This window comes from Microcebus murinus, chromosome 4, assembly GCF_040939455.1.
Source record: "Microcebus murinus isolate Inina chromosome 4, M.murinus_Inina_mat1.0, whole genome shotgun sequence".
NCBI lineage: Eukaryota > Metazoa > Chordata > Mammalia > Primates > Cheirogaleidae > Microcebus > Microcebus murinus.
In genome coordinates, this window is record NC_134107.1 from 30744352 (window position 1) to 30763464 (window position 19113).

General features: G+C 45.8%; 1 protein-coding gene across 12 annotated transcripts in view; it reads right to left on the bottom strand.

Annotated features, from left to right (window-relative positions):
- The window catches only part of CD44 (CD44 molecule (IN blood group)), an 80682-nt gene that overhangs the window by 41189 nt on the left and 20380 nt on the right, over window positions 1-19113 (bottom strand). For all 12 annotated transcript variants that reach the window (XM_076002032.1, XM_076002033.1, XM_076002034.1 and 9 more), the window contains exons 2-3: window positions 5447-5612; window positions 1816-1949 (exon numbers count right to left, since the gene is read on the bottom strand). In XM_076002032.1, the coding sequence (XP_075858147.1) occupies window positions 1816-1949; window positions 5447-5612 (300 nt within the window). The remainder of the gene's footprint in view (window positions 1-1815; window positions 1950-5446; window positions 5613-19113) is intronic.

Consider the following 19113-nt stretch of genomic DNA (forward strand, 5'->3'; position numbering starts at 1 on the left):
GAGCGTCTACCTTTTTGAGTTAAGATTCTTTCTGGAAAGTGCTACCAACTTGTAAAACAGGTGGGACAATGTGGGTATGCAACTACATAATCTGTTGCATAGACACACTCAACAAGATTCAACAGAGATGCAACAAGCAGTGCCCGGAGATTCTCAGGAGTACATAGTCTCACACTAGCCCTTTCCCCCTTCGTCTAAAGCACAAGCTCCTCCCAAAGTCTTCCTCCGACCTCCTGCACCCAGATGGAGCTAGCTAGACCACATGCTGCTCTGTGTTGATTTACTGTTTATTCCTATGTGGTTTTTCTCACTATAACATCATTACAATGGACATCTGGGTACGTTTTTGGGAACTGGGTATGCATGGGCCACGTACTTTTTAGTGTCCGTTGGATTTTTCTCCTTTTGGTCAAACTTTATCTGTGTTCTTCACTCATATGACAGGAAGGAGTGAACATTCTATAGTTTTCTCCTTCTTGTTTTGTGTGTCTCTCCATAGGTTTAGTGATCTGCAAATGTTTGCCGAACTTTACTGGATTCACATACTCCATTTCAACTAGCCAGCCCCTGATATTTTCCCCTAAACCCTAGATTTCCTCTCTAAATTTCCTCTCTGATCCCTACTGCTCACGAAATAATCGGTGGGTAGAATAACCTAAAGCCATTGATGTAAGCTCACTTTTAATTTGTTCTTTTTTATATTTATTTTTTTTTTATTGACAGGTAGAAGTAAGATCTCACAATTAATTTGATGTTCCTTCTTTAGTTTAAAAACCCATGCAGATTTTATATTCTACTACCCCATATATCTGTGTTTATCTCATGCAAACAATGTCTTAAGTCACTTTCCAGCTAATTTCACATGCTCTTCCCATGTTTAAGGGAAACTGACACTCCAGGAAGATGTACCAAGTTTACCTCCAGGGTTCCTCTTTCCCTTCTCACTACTTCATACCTTCAGGGGGAACATAAGGCTCAGTATAAGAAGTAAGACTTTTTGTTGGCACCCCAAAATTTGACAATTGTGGTTTTGATCCTTCTCAAAAGACTCTGAGAAAACTCATGATGCATAGAACTCTTTAATTTTGCTGGGGCTTGAATTAGACTTGTAAGCATGAGTTTCTAGGCTAGTGGTTGGAAGAAAGTCCCAGAGACAGGAGAGGAGGCTGGCTAGGAGCCCAGCATCTACATCTGAACTTAGCTTCTTTATTCTCTGGTTGTCTCAACGGTTGGGTAAGGGACATTCAAGAAGGTCAAAGGCCTACTGTATATCCTCCCAGCCTTTTCTCTGGCCCTCACATATGATAAATACCTCTCAGCTCAGACATTTGGTTTACACTGCAACGCTATCATTAGATTCATGTCACTCCCCTATTTGAAACCTGCAATGACTTCCCATCACACCGAGAATGAATCACCCTACGTGCTCTGGCTCCTGCTGCCTCCCTGGCTTTATTCCTTGGCATTCTCTCCTCTGATCACCAGACTTTAGCCACCTTGGCCTCGCTGATGTTCTTGGAACAGGCCAGGAGGCACTTTCCCTGGCCACCTTCTCAGAGAAAAAGCATCTTTAACACTTTTTACCCTAATATTCTTTTGTATAGCACTTATATCTCTCTGACTTCATATAAGGTATTTAATACTTATGTGTTTATTGGTGCCCCCCCTCAACTTAGCATGTAAGCTCCACAGAGACAGGAATCTTGTCTCTGCCGCACGAGTATTTAGTGAGTATCTGTTACATGAATGGAAGCTACGTGAATCCCCACTGAAGGCGAGATCAAAAGGCCACACAGAAACACCCCGAGAACCAACCTGAAGCATTGTAGCAATACGTGTCATACTGGGAGTTTTCGGAAGGGAGGACGTACACCCCTGTGTTGTTGGCCGCGCAGATGGAGTTGGGGTGGATCCGGGGGATCACCACATGCCCTTCTATAAAGCCATACCTGCAAAAGACAAACAAGAGGCTACCAATCGACCTGCAAGGTGTGATGGGAATTTCGTAACAGCCCATCGAATGACATTTAACGCAGGGCACGGCTTCCTTTAATTCACCCCCAGGGATGTTAGAGGTTTCAACAGCTGAGTTATGTGAAATCCAAGAATAACAGCACACACACAGAGTGAAAGAGATCAACAAGGCCGATAGAGACAAAGTGATTTCACTTAGAGACCTATGAAGAGCTTCTCTAAAAAAAAAAAAAAAAAAAAAAAAAAAAAAAAAATTCACAAAATAAAAAATTAGCATCAAATAAAATTTGTGGTCAGCAGGTCAGAATTGGTTTGAAGAAGCAAAAGAAGGAAACCTGAGTCGCAGAAGAGAGAAGTTATGATGTGAGATTCAAGCTGGCTCTCAATTACCTTCATACTTTCCCAAAAATACATAAAATGGCCGGCTCCCGTGGATAGGAAGAAGTGGTTCTTCATTTCCGTGCACAAATTTCAGACCTGCCTCACTTACCATCCTCCACTCTTCGCTCCTGGCCTCACCTTTCCTGCAAGCCCCTCTCTCCATACTCTACGATTCTGAACACGAAGTCTTGTTCATGTGCCAAGTACACAGCACATTCTGTCTCCCGAGATTCCCAGGCATAATTCTATTGCCAGCAGAAATAAATTAACTGTCTTTACAATGGGAATAATAGCAATTAAGTAAACAGATAGCAATGGCTCATTTAGCCCAGGAACTTTCCAGAAGCAGCATAGCCAGAGAAATGCTTAGCTCTTCTCCCCCAACCAAAGAGTTTCTGGGAGCTGGCTACAGCCGGAGACCCCTTCAGAGACGCCATAGAGAGCCCTGCCTCTGCTAGCAGCATCTAGGTGGCCAAAAACTCAATTATCACACAATTTTTTCCGAATAGAAAATGTCTCGAAAAAAATGAGATGTGGGCTGAGAAAATACCGTGTGCAAGGGAAGCGGTGATGCAGAGGGAAGACAGAGAAGAAGAAGCTAAAACCTAGCAGGTTTTTGAAAATGCAATGCTGGCTGAAATGTATGGCACAGATCCTTTCCATCTTTCCTGCCAGGGCCAAGAGCACAGAGTGCAGTGCCCTGCAAGACCCACAGAAACACAGAGTCTGAAGTTTCTCAGCACATAGAAATTATTATGTCTGTGTTGCAATGGCAGCTCGCATGACTAATTCCTCATCTGGATGGACAGACTGGTTTCCCCAAAGTCTCCTTACCTTGGTAGGGGAAGGGGCACAATTAAATGTTAATAAATTTTCTTATATCTGAAGGTTGCCACCAGTCAGGGTGGGGCAGACAAAAGAGAGTAGCTGCTAAGGTTTTTATCCCAGTCTAGGAGACTCTGCCATCTGTCCTATAGCAGATCTCTGATTCATAGCTACCTAAGCAAAATTATGGAAATGAGTTTTGCAACACTTAATACCAGTTATGGTGAAATGATAGATTTCATTGGCACGGGTTTTCCTTTTCCTTTTCTAAATAACCCCCTTGGTGGGCCTACTCCCCACCCCATTCCCACCGCATCGTGTTGACAAGGATGTAGAACACTGACATTCTAGAACCTAACGTGCTCCCTTTGTAAGTTATTACTGAGTTTTCACCACCTCATGTTGCCTGCCAGTTTTGTGTCAAGGGATAGGTGAGTTGGGGATATTAAAATGGATGAGTGTGTGTGCAGCCTGAGTAAGTTACTATTCACAGGGAGGAAAGAAACATTCAGCAAATGCACGTAGCATACTTCCCTTTTCTTCTGCTCTTAGTCCCTTGGGCTTGCTCATTAAAAGTTTGGGCTCAGACTAAGCAGGACTGGAGCCCTGACTCCTCCAAGGGCAAGTTGTGTGGCCCAGGGCCAGCTTCAGAACTTCTCTACGCCTCCATTGCTTCATCCATAAAGTGGAGTGATAATATCGACGCATAGTCAGTTTGAGGATTAAGTGGGGGCAGGTGGCCAGTGGGAAGCAGGGCTCCCAGCATTTAAGTGCTTCATGATCGACTGGCCAGTGGCAGCAATGAGATCTCCCCTGGTTCTCAGCCTATGAGACCATCTCTGTATGTTGCAAGTACGTCTTCTTTACATTTCACAATCAATATTCAGCTTACTAAATCTACTTTCTTAAGCTAGTGGCCTAGTCAGGGCCATAGTTAAACAATTAGCTTTGGGAATAGAATACATGGATTTGCTAATTGCCCTTCCTTCACTGCAGCCTCCAGCGCAGGTTCAGTAGCTTCCAGAGCTTTCTCCCATTCTCTCGTCTACGTGCATCTGCTCTTTGTTTCAGGACAGTGCTGCTCAATAGAACTTTCTACAATGATAGAGATGTTCCATAATCTGTGGCATCCAATATAGTAGCCCCTTGCCACTGGAGGCTAATTGAAACATAGCTGGTGCTAGTGAAGAACTAACGTTTTAATTTCAGTAATTTTAATTAATGTAAGTATAAGTCACCACACGTGGCTGGCGGCTACCATGTCAGGCAGTGTAAATTTTAGATGAAAGGTTTTCCTTTTCCCTTTCCGCAAAGAAGGCTCATCCACCACTCATAATGCGGGTGCATGGCTCTGACCAATCCTGGGGGACAGATGCATTTACCTTACATGTCATGGTTTCCATAAAGAGTTCTGCGGCTTGACTTTTCAAAAGCAGTCTGCGTGCATTGTAGGGAAAGGGGAAACATGTCGCCTAAGGCCACTGCAGAAGCACAGAGGGGCAGCTGCAGGCTGGGTTGGAGACGACCAGACCTCTTCTACTGCAAGCACACCAAACCCAAAACACTTCACAGCTTGCTCTTTACGTGCACCACTGACCTTGGGGCCATTGGAAATTCAAAAAATAAGGCCTTTCCCTGTTAGGATTTTCCTGGAACCAAACAGTTTGAAGAAAGTTCTATGGAGCACTGAGATGTCTCTCAAGCCTCCTAATAATAGTGTATCTTAATATAATCTATCTTAATAACTTTCATGGCTTTTTATTTACTTTCTCAAATCAGACCAACACAGAAGAGAAACTCTCCCCCCCAAAAAAAAAGAGAGAGAGAGAGAGTGTGTGTGTTGTTTGAAAATCCTTCTTTGAGCCACGTCTTGCAGGGCCAAGACTCTACCAGCCACGTATTTATTTTAAACACTGTTATTTGGTTTACATTTTCTTGTGGTTCCGACAATGATCCTGCAGCTTCTTCAAAGCCAGGAGAGTGCTGTGGAAGCACATTAGACAGGAGGATTCCAACCAATATGACCCTTAATGGCTTCCTCTGGGCTGCCCCTACTATGACTCATAAAGGCATCGTTAGCCGACTTTAAATTCCGGTTGTCCTATAGGTTCCAGATTGACTTGGTGGAACCAAGTCAATAGGTGGGGACGACTCTTTTGGCAATTATCCATTCAGCTGTCAGGGAGGAGCCTTCTGACTCTAACTCCCCTGCCCCCCTGGGGCCAGGCCACCAGCTTTCCCCAGTGCCCAGGTGCTGGTCCCTTACCTGCAGGTCTCAAAGCCAATGTTCAGGGCTTGCTCCATCTGCTCCATGGTGGGCAGGGTGCTGTTGAAAGCCGTGCAGAGGTCAGCTGCCTCCGTCCTAGAGATGCTGTAGCGACCATTCTTCTCCACGTGGAATACACCCGAGTAGCGGCAGGTGATATTTAAATCTGTGGGATGAAACAGAAATGTTAAGATTCTTTTGCATAAATAATTTGGAAGCAGTAAGAAGTTCATTTTAGGATATACCCCTTAAAAAGCCAAATACAATTCTCAACTGGCCAGAGGCTTCAAAATTCACTCCAGCATTGCAAAGCACCATTACATTAAACTCAAATCAGAGATAAGACACGTCAAAGTAGCATCACTCTTACATTCTGTCCATCGGCTGCTCTACAACAAGGTTTCAAAAGACATGATTTACTTCTGACTATTAAAATAATACAAACTCATGGAAAACGTACAACATTCAGGGAAGTAGTAAAGGAAAACAGGTCCACCACTAAGAAAACTACAGCAAACATTTTGCTGTGTCTTCTTCCAGATTTTTTATTGAATATACACATGCTCATGCACACACACATACATGATATATATTACACCACATATGATATATATACACACATATGTGTGCATGGTTGAAATAGTACTAATTCTACAGTTCCAGTGTTGGGAGTCTTTTTTCCACTTTAATCCTGTATTACAAGCGTTTTCCACAATCAAGTGCTGTTGCTCCCTGGCTTATCACCTCTGATAGCATTTGGTTGCCCCAGAATAAATTTCCTTATCATGGCCAAGACCAACATGATCTGGCTCCTGTATCCCTCTCTGTGTCAAAGTAGCTGGCTCTACTCTAAGCACAAAGTTTTCCTTCAATCCCCTCAGGCACTCTGAGCACCTTTTCATCTTCGGACATTTGTGTCTGTCTGCCTTCCCCTCTGTCACGTGAGTGGTTCATTTTTGTCATTCAGAATTTCAACTCCACATCACCTCACCTTAGAGTCCTTCCCTAAACACCCTTATTCAACCCCTATCCTCTCCCTCTCCTCATCTGTCTTCACGACAATGTGTTCATCTGTTTGTGCACATGGTTATTGTCCGTCTCTCCTTCCTGTAATAAAAATCCAAGAAAGTCAGGTCCTTCTACTCATTTGCAGCTGTTTCTCCAACACTTGGTCAGTGCCCAACAGAGAGTAGATGTTCAAAGCGTTTACCGAATAAATAAATGACTCATTGAAATTTCCTCAAAAACACACTTTTAATATATTGACAAGATCCAAGACCTGCTATTTCTCCCAAGAGTTAATGGCATTAAAAAGTGAAACCAACCATTATCAACTGGGTAAAGAATTCTACAAGGTCTGTTGTGAGCTTTGTAGATATGAATCTAAAATCTCAATAGGAAGCTGGAAATCATCCTGTTCTACTTGATCCTGTGTAACAATCTCAAAAGACTTCAAAGACCTTAACTGAAAATTCATTCTTCTTCTGGAACCATATTATTCTGTTTGCACTTGAGTAAACTCCGCACAAAAAGGTTAAGTCATTGAGACTGTCCTGGTGAAGTTTGATTCCTCCTGAGCACTTCCTTGGGTCTCAGTGACAATCCTTATCCAAGGAGACAGGCTGACACCGTCCCTGGGCAATGGCCCAGGTGCCAGGCCAGGCACTACTCTGTGGAATCCGACCTAAGTGGCTTTAACCCAGACTCCATCTCTTCCTTGCACAGGTCCAAAGGTGTCTGAGAAGATTCTGCTTATTTGGCAATGAGAAAATTAGGAAGTGAGTTGCCCAAGGAAGTGAGTGTTTCTGTCTAGAACCTACTGCCTCCTTCCTGGATGTCAGTTGCTTTGTTCTACTTATCTGAGTTGACAGAAATAAGAGAGGAGACCTATTACTGCAGCATCCGTGGGTACCCGGCACCTCTGAGGTTCTGAGTTGCATCATCATCACCAGAACCCTGAGAAGTGAGTTTTATGTATTAAATATGTACGTACTATCTATAGGTGAAGAAACTGAAGGTCAGAAAAATTAAACGACTTCCCAAAGCTCGTAAGTGGCAGAAATGGAAATCCATCTGTTTAACACCAAAACCCATGGTTTGAACCACTTTGCCACGTGCCCAGGGATTCTTTCCTATCATTAGCACAACTGGAGAAAGAAGAGAGGCACACCTAAACAACTGTTAAATAATGACGAAGACAGGGTCATTTTCGGTGAACGATACAGACAACAACTGCTTTCTCCTTCCTGAGGAGGAAGCAGGTTTCAACCACTAGAAAACAGTGTCTGACACATGCAAACCTAGATAAGAGAACTGTTAAAATTCTATATTTTCTGAAAATAGTAAAAGGAAATAAGAAACAGAGCTTGCAAAGACATAAGCCAATGTCAATTATTTTTATTTTCTTTTGTTTGCATCCTTAACTCATGGGTGCTTAAAAAACTGCAAATATCAGAACTAGGTGAAATGGAGAAAACATGTTTTTGTGCAGCTAATTCTTTTTCCGGTCTAATGGCATCCTCTTAAGACACTCACGCAACACTAGGCCGACAAAGCACCAGGAGCACACGGGGAGGGGAAATGTTCAAGGCCCTTTTGCAACACTATTTGTTTTTACTGACATTTTCAGCCTGGGCCTCAGTTGGCCAATCTCACAAAGGGAAACTGTCACTCTGCATGACAGCCCTTTCTGGGCCTCTTCCTTGTCCAGCACATGAAAGAAAAATAAAGCATCCCAATCAGCTGCTTGGAGGTGAGGCTGATCAGGGAGACTTCAGTTGGACACCAGGAGTGGCAAACTGCTGGCCTGCGCCCAGCCCAGGTGCTTGCTGTCACTCAGGTTAAAAATAAAGTCCGAGGCATGGACGGTGGTTGCAAGCTAAATGGCAGTTTTTTTCTTATGAAAATCATTTCTAGCTTGCCACCTGGAAGACAGAACATGCAAATGCAAGAGGAACCAATGCAGGCTGAGACTTTTGAGTAAAATCCCTAGAGTTTCATGTGCAGCAGGTAACATAATAACTCCATTGCCAATACATGCATGCACTGTGTGAGTGTGTCCACATGTGTGTACGTACGTGAGGGCGTGGGTTTGTGTGTGCACATGGTCAGCCAATATGGGATGAAACAGATAAACCCAGCCTTCAGCCTTCCTGGGCTTGGAGGCTTCAACAGGGCTTGACACATTGTAGGTATCTGCAAAGGACTGCTAAATGAATGAAGAAATTCTACGCAAAGTAAAAATCCCACAGCTTACATTTATCTTCATCTTATGAAAAAGTCCAGCTCATAGCCCTGATGGACTTCAGTCATAGAGGAATTGCAACGATGGTAACAAATTCTTCATTTCAGGACAACTATCCTATGAGAGTGTTCATAATCCCCCTCCTCTGGGCCCCTCTTGCTTTAAAGGGGACTAAAGGCTTCAGGGCTGTGTATCATTTAAACCTTGATAATACATGAAGACATTCCATCAGGTTTCCTTAACCTGCTAATTTGTGCAAACCCAAATTATTACCCCAGAGGGTATTACTAATACCAAAGCAATAACAGTGGCTAATACTTATTGTGTACTTACAATGAGGATGGCAGGCACTCTTTTAAGCACTTTAGAAGCATGAACTCATTTTATCCTTAAAACAAACCTCTGAGGGGTAATATTATTATCCCCATTTTCCAGATACAGAAACTAAGGCACAGAGAGGGGGAGAAAAAAAGAAACAGCTCTGGCTTCACAGAGATGGTAATGGCAGAGCCAGGACTCAAACCCAACCAGTCCTGGCGCCAGGAGCCCACAGGCTTAAATAATTTTAACCCCAGTTTGGGTCCCTTTTTTTGACCTCTCAGCATCCCCAAGGCATCGCCGCCAGTACTCCCAAGGTCTGGGTAGAGAGAGGTAAGGGTGAGCGTGAGCAGCCACAGACCACAGAGCACTGCTGGACAGACCGCCGAGGTGCCTGGCAATGGCGCTGGCCGCGCCACAAACCACTGCAGAGAGGCAGGGCTCCTCTGTTTGCGTGTCTCTCCCCAGAACCAGAGACCTCTGTGAGTCAGGATTCACTTTGACTCAGGAGGCCAATATAAATGGCTGATTGCCTCTCTCAAACAAGCCCTGCCAACTGGAAATAAATCAAGAATGTTTTCCGTTGAGTCCCCTGGTCTCCAATAAATCTCCCGTATCATGTAATGAGTAAACTGTCCCAAGTCCCTCCCTCTGAGAGACAGAATGGGCTCAACGGAAAACAGTGACTGTCTGGGGCCAGTTTTGGCTCCGGAGAGGAAAATGCCAGGGAGAAATGCCACTGGACCTGCAGGGGCTCATCGCCACCGGGCTCAGAGTCTAGGAACCTCACCTGCCCCTGTGGGAAGAGGTCTGCTGGGGAGCTGTCAGGACGGCTAGGAGAAGGGGCCTCCAAGAGTTTCTTTTGTCTATCTATAAAGCCAGTCTCCAGCACCAAAGTTATATGAAGGTCCGTCGTTCAGTCTGGTTTAGACCTGCCCAAACCTGGTTCAAATCCTGCCCTGCCACTCACTCCAGGTTAGACAACTAGTTAGTCACTTAACCTCTCTGAGAGTCAGCCTCCTCCTTGATGGGCTGACAAGGCCAACCTGTCAGGGCTGGTGGGACTCTGAGATGAGATAAGATACGTCAAACACTTGATACGGTGCTTGACAGTTAATAATTACAGCCAATGGGTACTGCATATTCATTAGGCGCCTTATATACATCAGCTCATTTAATTCTCCTAGAAATGCTGTCAGGTAGGCGCTATTGGCAAACCCATTGTAGAGACAAGGAAACTGAGGCATAGAATGGTGAAGTAATTTGCCCAAAGTCATGCAAGTGGGAGACTCTGGGTCCTAACCTCTGTGCTATGCTGCCGACTATGCAGGCTCCTGGTTACATTCGTTCTCACTTGGACAAACCATAGTTGACCCATCCCACCATTATCTTATCTATACTTTTCCCTAAACCTTGGGTCAAGGAAAATAGAGCTGTCTAATAAAATTGCTCAGCACATTTCAAAACTTTGCCTACACTGTAGAGCCTTAAAAGGATAGCTTTTTGGTCCACAATAGCCATATTTCAAGCAATATAAAATCACATCTTCTCCTAGGGAGAAAGCATTGCATAATCTTCACAAAGTCACCATTCTCTATGTCTTCCCAAACTTTCCTAAGGAGTGGGGGTGGTTCGCACAGGTGCCTACTGATGGAGCTGGGTGACAAGAAGTGTTCAACCTGGAATCCAGGAGTTGGTCTTCAAGGTGTCTGTGAACCTGTGAGACTGTATGCAAGCCCATGTGTGCGTGTGTGTATGTGTGCATTTGTGTGTGTGTGTAGGTGTTTAGGTAGGGCAGTGTCTCTGGGTTTTATTGGTTTCTCAAAGTCTGTGACACAACCAGGCAAAGAATTACAAGAAGTTATTATTTCCAAGGTCTTTTCAGCAATACGGAAATTCCAGAAATCTAGAATTTTGGAACTTCCCTGTGTGCTTCATGCCAGCAGGAATTGTGTCACTCTCCCCCACATAATAAATCCAGTACCTAGCACAGCCACCCAGCGTAGGCAGATGTTGAATGAGTGAATGAATGAATGCTCCCTTTCCGCTCTTCCCTCCGGGAAACAGACTTATGGGGTACAAAAAAATCACCTATCGGGTCGCTTCCTCACGTCACATCTAAAAATGACCAGCTGGCCTCTGTTGAGAATTCCCCATTAGACACTCAAAATGTCTTTAATCTGAAACTTTGCTTCTGCGAACATTTGCTGTTTTCCCTGAAAGCAAATGTTTCAGGGAGCAACTTTCAGTTTGGTAACTGGCTTTATCTGTCTGAGCTTTCAAGCTATCATCTCAGCAACGTTCCTGTCCCATGGCAGGGCCATTTCTGAGGCCGATGTCCTGAGAGAGGACGGCAAACACAGTGCCTCCCACCAGAAGACCACCTACATCATACTACGCCCAGAGAGAGGACTGTCAGGTCTCCAAACCAGGCTCTTCCAGAAGGTCCAAAATAGATGGATTTGTTTTCCAACATGAGCTGCCCAGATGTACCTGGTCTCTATCTGTCATTCTGTCATCTCCTCAAGACAGATAAGCCAGAATTCGATTTTTTTTTTTTTTCTGATTTGGTCGAGAGTAGGATGCGTCTGGAGAAGTTGCTTTATCTTGAAGATGGGAATAAGGCCAGCTCCTGAGGTCAAATTCCCACGGCTCACTTGTCATGGGCTGTGATTATAACAGCAAGCACGTGGTGAGTGCCTGTTCTGGGCTCAAGGTATTCAACATTTTACACCTAATAATTCATTTAATTCTCACAGCAATCCCATGTGGTAGACACTGTTATTATCCCCGTTTTGCACAGGAGGTAACTGATTGGTTGAGAGGCATTAAGTAAATCGAGCCAGTCACTGGTGGGCCCGGGGTTTCACACTGGGCAGTCGTCTGATGACTGTACAGTGTTCATTTGTAGCGTACACATGGGACAGCTACCAAAACCACAGGAAACTCCATGTGATTTTTAAAGTGTGAAGAGGTGATCATTAAAAGAGAGCTCTTGAGAAAATAATTTGAACTTATTGAATATTATTTTAAGATGAGAGGTCTCTCGATTTTAGAGCACAAGGCTCAAAAGGGCAGGGACTTTGCCCAAGGGCTTGGTAAGGCTTCAGTGAAAATATTTGCACTCATGGAACTTCCACTCTTTCTCTGGGGAGAAGCTTCTGAAGTCTCAACGTTCACCGACTTTCCCCAACAATGAGCTGGCTCCCTGTCTCTGATTCTACCCGTTGGTCTTCCCATGATACTCTTGGGGACTGAGGGTCCAACCCCAACTACAGCCCGAGGCCTCCTGCCCCTCACAGCCTGAATGCTCTGGCCGTGGCCAGGCAGAGTGAATTAGGAGAGGACCCTGGGACTCAGCCTTGGCCCAGGGCTGGGCTGCCATACCACAGGCTGTTCTTGCAACATTTTGAGATGTCTGCTGCCAAACCCCAAAGATCTAGACCTTCAGGCTGAATGGCCTGGTTGATCTAGCTGGAGCATGGCACTCTGGGCTGACGGCATCCAAGGCGGTCCAGCTCCTGGGAGGCAGCCACACACAAACCACTTGGGCAGCGACAGCCAGAAGCATTGAAGAGCTCCCCAAAGTTTTCATTTTTGCAGTATTTATCATTAAGAAGCCAGGATTCTATTTCTGTCCTCTGATTTGCTGAGCTCATGTCCAAAACAGATTACACAACTCAAAAACCTAACTGAGCTGATTCTGATCCGAAGTAGAGAGGGGAAAGGCCAACGTTTATTTGTTTTTAAAGCATTATTGCTAATTGAATCATCTGCATATAAAGCCGAAAGAAAGGGACAAAGGGAAGCCTCTAACCAAAGTCTCTTGTGACACAGAGCCATCATATGCTGAAATACAAAAGAAAAAAGAATGACTGAGCATGGTCTCCCAGCCAGTTATGAGAAAAGCAGAATCTCAGGGGTCCATAAATGCAGGTTCCTGACTCTCAGTCCAGTGCTCTTGCTACTTACTGAACTGTCTTTTGTAAGAGGTCTGAGCAAGCTGTTCTCAATAAAGACAACCTACTGTCTTTTAACAGGACTGGAAGAAGTCTGTTTTTCATTTGTTTGACGTCTTCCAAGCCCAGAAGTTTCTATCTGGGAGTCTCTCTAGCTATCGGAGCCCCCGCTGCCCCCCAGGTCTGCCAGTCCAGAAGGCCGGCAGCCTCCCCTCTGCCCGGCATCACTCGCCCCCATCTCCTGACGCCCATGTGATGGGCGCCTGGTGAAAGGGCATATTGTTCACCATCCGCTTCTGAATGAGGCCAAAATCGCACTTGGTGGCCGAATCGCCTGTGGCTGCCCAGTGCAGACCATGAGTCTCGAGTGACTCAGTCTCTCCCGGAATTGCCCTGGAGGCGGATGAGGGTTTAATGAGCAGAGAACACAGTCATGCACAATCATACCCAGAGAACTTCCTCCAGAATGTGTCTTGGGTTGCTTTCAACTGAACTATTCATCACTTGGCACTTAGAAAGGAAATGCACCCCAACTTCTCGGCGCCTGGCCGGGGCCCCTGACCTCTCAGCCTTTTGTCCGTGGAGCACAGAGCCTGCCATGGCAGCCAGCGCTGAACCAACAGGGGCCGGTCACACCCGCTGTATCGGAGAAGAATGCCAAAGGTTCTCTCAGCTAAGGCCACCAAATGCCCAGCCCAGTGCACAGTCTAGAAAGCTCTTGGGTCATTTTCAGAGTCGGAAGAGAGGCCCTGTCTCTGCCTCCTCGTGTGACGGTAGGACTTGGGAAAGGAGAGAGTACGGAGAACCTGTTTAAAACCCCACTCCCGGTCCTGGATCTAACAGAGCCTTTCTGGAAAGGACATCACGCGTCCCAGAGCAGCTGCTCTACTGCGCGAGAATTCTGTCAGGCCAGGGGCCTTTGGTGAGGGAGTCTCCGGAGAGAGAAACCATAGTGTGTACCCCTGCGTGTTGCCATGGCAACCAGGAAATCCTCTGGCCTCAAAACCTTTATTTTCTTCTTTTTCGGTTCTTATCAATTTAGCAGATTGATGAGCACAAACTCAGGATGTGGTAAATGAAATGAAAAAGCATCTCTGGGGCCCACATAGGGTTTTTCCTGTTGCAAGTAGGAAAAAAAAAAAAAAGATGGTTCCACTTTGTTTTGTAATTTGTGTGTTCCCAGTCCCCAGGTAGTTACGATGACTGCGACATCACCTAATTCGTGTACCGTTTCTGCTCAGGACTGTAGCTGGCACTTTGAGGAACTGGCTCACTTAGGTTTGAGGGAAATATCTCATGAGAGTTGAGGCGGGCCGAGAAACTGTTACTCACAGGTACTGTCTCCATTTCCGGGGTGATTGATGGGTCACTGATGGGCCGATGAACCAGGGGCTCCCACCTGGGAGTAGGTGCACTAGTTCTCGTCTAAAGCCTGTTAATTATAAGCTATGTGACCTTGAATAACTCACTGAACCTGTGCTCCCCCCAGGCACATGGAGCCTTTCTACCTCCCAGGATGAAATAAGAAGTTACGAAACCTTTGGGGCTTGTGGGATAAAAGTGGGAGTGCTGCTATGCACACCTGGGACCGTTTTCAAATCTCAGAAAGCTTCTCCAAAACCCCGTATGAATGGAGACACATCTGGGCTCTGCCCGCAACAGAACAGGAGGGATCCCAGCACAGCAGGCTCTGCTAATCTCGCCACGTACGAGCTGTCTTCACCCACTACGAAGCACGTTCACATCCAAAAGCAGCCCCGTGAGGCCCAGAGGGTAGGTGCAATGGATCCCTTTAACAGATGAAGAAATGAAGGAATAAGAGTTTGAGACTCAAGAGTCTTAACGGAGAGTTTGGGAAACTCAGATTTTCCAGGTCTGATGGTTCTTTCCATTCACCGGTGGTGCTGCTCTTGTAGCCTGGGCTGTCAACAGGCAAAGGGACCAGTGGCTGCATTCAGAGAGGGGCACGATGGTTTGCAGACTTTCCTTCCTCTCCCTGCCATGACGTCTTCAGCAGAACCATGATATTCAAGATGGGTAAAAGTAGAGCTTCCCCCGTGGGGGCTGGAGTGAGGGGGGAGGGGCAGCCCCAGAGCCTTGTTCCCCCAGCACCCACCCCAGCCCACCGTGGTCCTGGCACCCTCCACAAAGCCCTAGGAGGCTGGGTGGAACAGTCTGGAAAACACTATGGTAGGGGCTAATCATAGTGATGACAGCCACTACTTAGTCCCGCAAGGCGCCAGGGGCTCCAAGCCACTGGAAGCCCTAGGAGGATAAGTCACCCCAGGCACTGGCTTTAGTAACAGAGAAATTAGCTCAGGGTCCTGCAGCACAAATGAAATTTGTGGCATAAAAATGCCATGAGTGACATGGGCTTCATATGAGTAGTTTTGTATTTTATTTCCCCCTTAGTATCAAGGATAAAAATATCTTGCAACTTAAAGTTCTCCATAAAGATCGTCCCTAGTTCACCACACAGAGAGGAGATGGCAAAGCCTAAATGTCCAATCCTATCCTATGGGGACCCGCACTGGGTAAACAGTGGACTTGACCATGATTATAGAATCAGAAGCTGCAGTAAGACTACCTGTCCTTCAACAGGGAGCCACCAAGGCAAAGAAGAGCAAAAGGCCACCACCCTCCTCCCAGAGCCTGACTTTGGCACACAGCCCAGGGCATCTCCAACTGCGACATTCTTCCCTCTTTCCTGCCTCTTTTAGCACCCTCTCAAGTGAGAACGGAGAGACTCTGGGATGTACTCTGTGCTGGACTGTAGGCTAGAAACCTTAACATGTTGTGCCATGTGACTCTCAGAGCACCTTGACATCCAATTGTCATCCCCACATCACAGATGAAACAAGTGAGGCTCAGAGTACAACTGATCCAACACCTTACTAGGAAAGTGGCAAGAGCCAAGGAGTCAAATCCCAGTATAACACCCAGTCTCTCAGCCAAGACTCTGTTCACCAAAGCCACACCTTGCTGCTTGGGATATGCAGATTCTCATGTTGGGGCATGAAATGCAAGTGAACTGTGGGCTAAAAGATATGGTTGGGACACTCCTAGTGCTGAGCCCTGGCTGGGCTTCCCAGTCGTGCTAACACAAGAGCACCTGCTAGGTGCCAGGCTCAGTGCTAGGTGCTTCACGTGGACTATCCCATTTAAACCCTGCAATATCACATGAGATAAGTACTATTGCCATCATCAAAGCTTTTACAGATAAGAAAACTGAGGCTGAGAGAGGTTAAGAAACCTCGGCAAGGTTGCACCATCATGGGTCAGGTAAAATGATCTCTTCTTTCTCGGCTGCCACATGCCAATGCCTCTCTCTTTGCGGCACTTGACTTCAGGAAGAAGCAGGTGAGAAGCAGAATCGTGCCTCTTCTCAGGTAGTTTGAACGTCATTGGGTTAATATTTACTAATGTCGTGCAAATACAGCTGGAGGATGGGAGCAGATTACTACTCTCTCCTCCCAGGAGGAAGCTGGCAGACCGGAGGAGATGGGGAGAATTTCATAGAAAAATCAGCCCTGCACTGGGATTTAGGAGATCTGAGCTTAAATAGGGCTGACCCTCTAGGGACCACAGCAAGAGGAAATGCTCTACGAATGGATTGGATTTCTGCCTGGCTGGGAGAGTAGACAGGTCACTACCTCTGTTCTCCCCAGGACAGATGGCATCTGGTTCAGATAGCCCATAATTTGATGCTTTTTAACCCCTTCCCCCATACCACGGCTTCAATTCCTAGGGGCACAATGCCAGTCACACTCCATTGGGAACTAAGTGCTTTGCAATCACCAGTGGCCTCTTTCCCTGTGCCTGAAAGAAGCTTATCTGGACCCAAGAAAGCGAGTGTGCAGGCTTTTCTAGGAATAACCATGAGCTTGCTGCAGGGTAGAAGAAACGTAAGTCAGTTGTAAACCTTGGCAGTTGGTGGCCAGTAGCCCTGACCTACAGTATACTTTACAACCAATACTGACTTACAGTTGGATTGTGACAGAACAAGAGTCATGGCTTTAGGTCACCCTTTTTCTCTTGAAATACTTCAGCAGCAAAGTAACGTAGCTGCAAAAATATTCATTTGCAACAACAAAGCATTGCAAGTGATGAAGTGGAGTTGTAGATTTCCACTGATTCTGAATTCAGAGGGCTCAGAAATCACCAGGTCACATTTGTGAGTTATCACAATAACTCAGTCTCTCTCTTTTCTCATCCTCTTTCCCTTTTTCACACGTGCACAAGCACACATGCACAAGAGGCAGGGTCCCCCTCCCAGTCTAAGAACCCTACCACTCGCCGCTCATTCTGCAGATATTTTTGGCAGTTACGCAAACATTTCAAAGCAGAAGCGCTAGAGCAGGAAGGGCTGGATTGCGGGGATATTTTAAAAATCTGGGCCAAAAGATTTCCAGGATTACTACAGTTCCAATTGCCCTGTGAACTCATAGCTTGTAATTCACACCTCTTCCCGAGTTTTCAGGCCGTGAAATATCAGCCGTAACAGCAGAGGCCAGTCACAAATGCCAAGCTCCAGAGAATTCATTCCCGACAAGCTTTGAAACCCAATTCAAGCCACAGGGCTTGGACCAAAATCTCTACCATTTCACGTTCAGCTGGAGCAGGCCAAACATAACTTCCTGCTTTTAAGGAACATGGCCCATGCAAAAATTCAGATGCATGGAAATGGAGGAAGTTCCAAATGACCCGTCTGTGGAATTGTCAGAAAAAATAATGACTTGATTTTCCTTCAAATAAATGGCCGTCGAGCATGACAAGAGGCCACACCTGGAGAAGGCCCGTCCTTTCACCACAGGAATTGGACAGCAGCTCTAGAAACATCAGGGTGAGGACAGCTGGGCCTCCTCCTGTGACACCTATGCCTCCCAAAGCCCCATGAGTCCCCATAGGGCAAGGTGCAAGGTGTCCATTCACAGCACCGTCTATAAGATATGGACGTTACATGCCATACGCAATCCTGCTTTCTGGGGAGACAGACCTGATCCCTGCCCTCCAGGAGCTTACCTTCTAGTGTAAGAGATAGTATACAGGTAAGTGATTAATAGATGAACAAGGTAATTTCAGGTACTGATAGTGCTATACAGAAGATGAAAGGGGACATTATAATCGAGAATGACAGGGCTGCTTTGACAGGTGGTCAGTGTGGTCTGGGGCTCACTCTTCTGCAATTTCATGGGCATAGTTTATTTATTCATTATAGGGCTTTTGGTGGTCTTGGATACATGGCAGAAGGAAATGTACTCCCCCTCCCACATGCCCAGATTAAATCAAATTTGGAATTCATCTTTGCCTTCCAGTGTCCATGAGGAGATGTCCCTAGAATTTGGACGTAGTAGGGTAGACAAGGGAGACTTGGAAGGCAAAAACTATGACAACTGAATGACGTGGCATTAGGGACAAGAGTTCCATTTGGGTCACAAGCTGGGTACAGAGTTGGTGTAAGTGGGGCTGCATCTGCCCCTTCTGGGTCTAGCCCAGAAATTCTAGGCAAATGAGACAGATTTGCAGAGCAGCCCAGCAGAGCACATCTGTCACATGTCCACTCTCAAGCCTTCTGAAGGTTTGGACCTCCTGGCCCCCTGACAACTATGCCATTCATTATTTCACAGTCACTGATAGCTGGTGACTGGAGCGATTTATCCCATGGTATTGTCAGATCATAGTGGCCAAACTCAGTCTTTTACATCAGGAAGACTTGGGTCTAAGTCCCAGTGTGAGCTCTTGCACGATGTTTCCTTAACCTTTAAGCCATAGTTTCTTCATTAGTAAAGTGAAGGTCATGCCTTCTTATGGGGTGCTTTTAAGGATTAAGTGAGGTAATACATCAAAAGCACTGAGCAAAGAACTTGACTCTTCGCAAAGTGCCTGGTACTCCAAAGATATTAGCCAATCATCTCAAAGATTAAGGTGCATTTAAGGCAGCTTAAATGTAAAGTACCTCTTACTCTAACCTAATTCTTCATTAACTGGTCAGCCACTTTCTGTGTCCTTGGTTAGGGCCACGCAAGACCTCCAGTTAATTAGGGGCCAGGAGCCTAATTATAACAAAACATGGGTTATTACTCTATACAATATGTGTTATCTATTTATGGATCAATAGATACACAGATAGGATAGATTTGAGATAG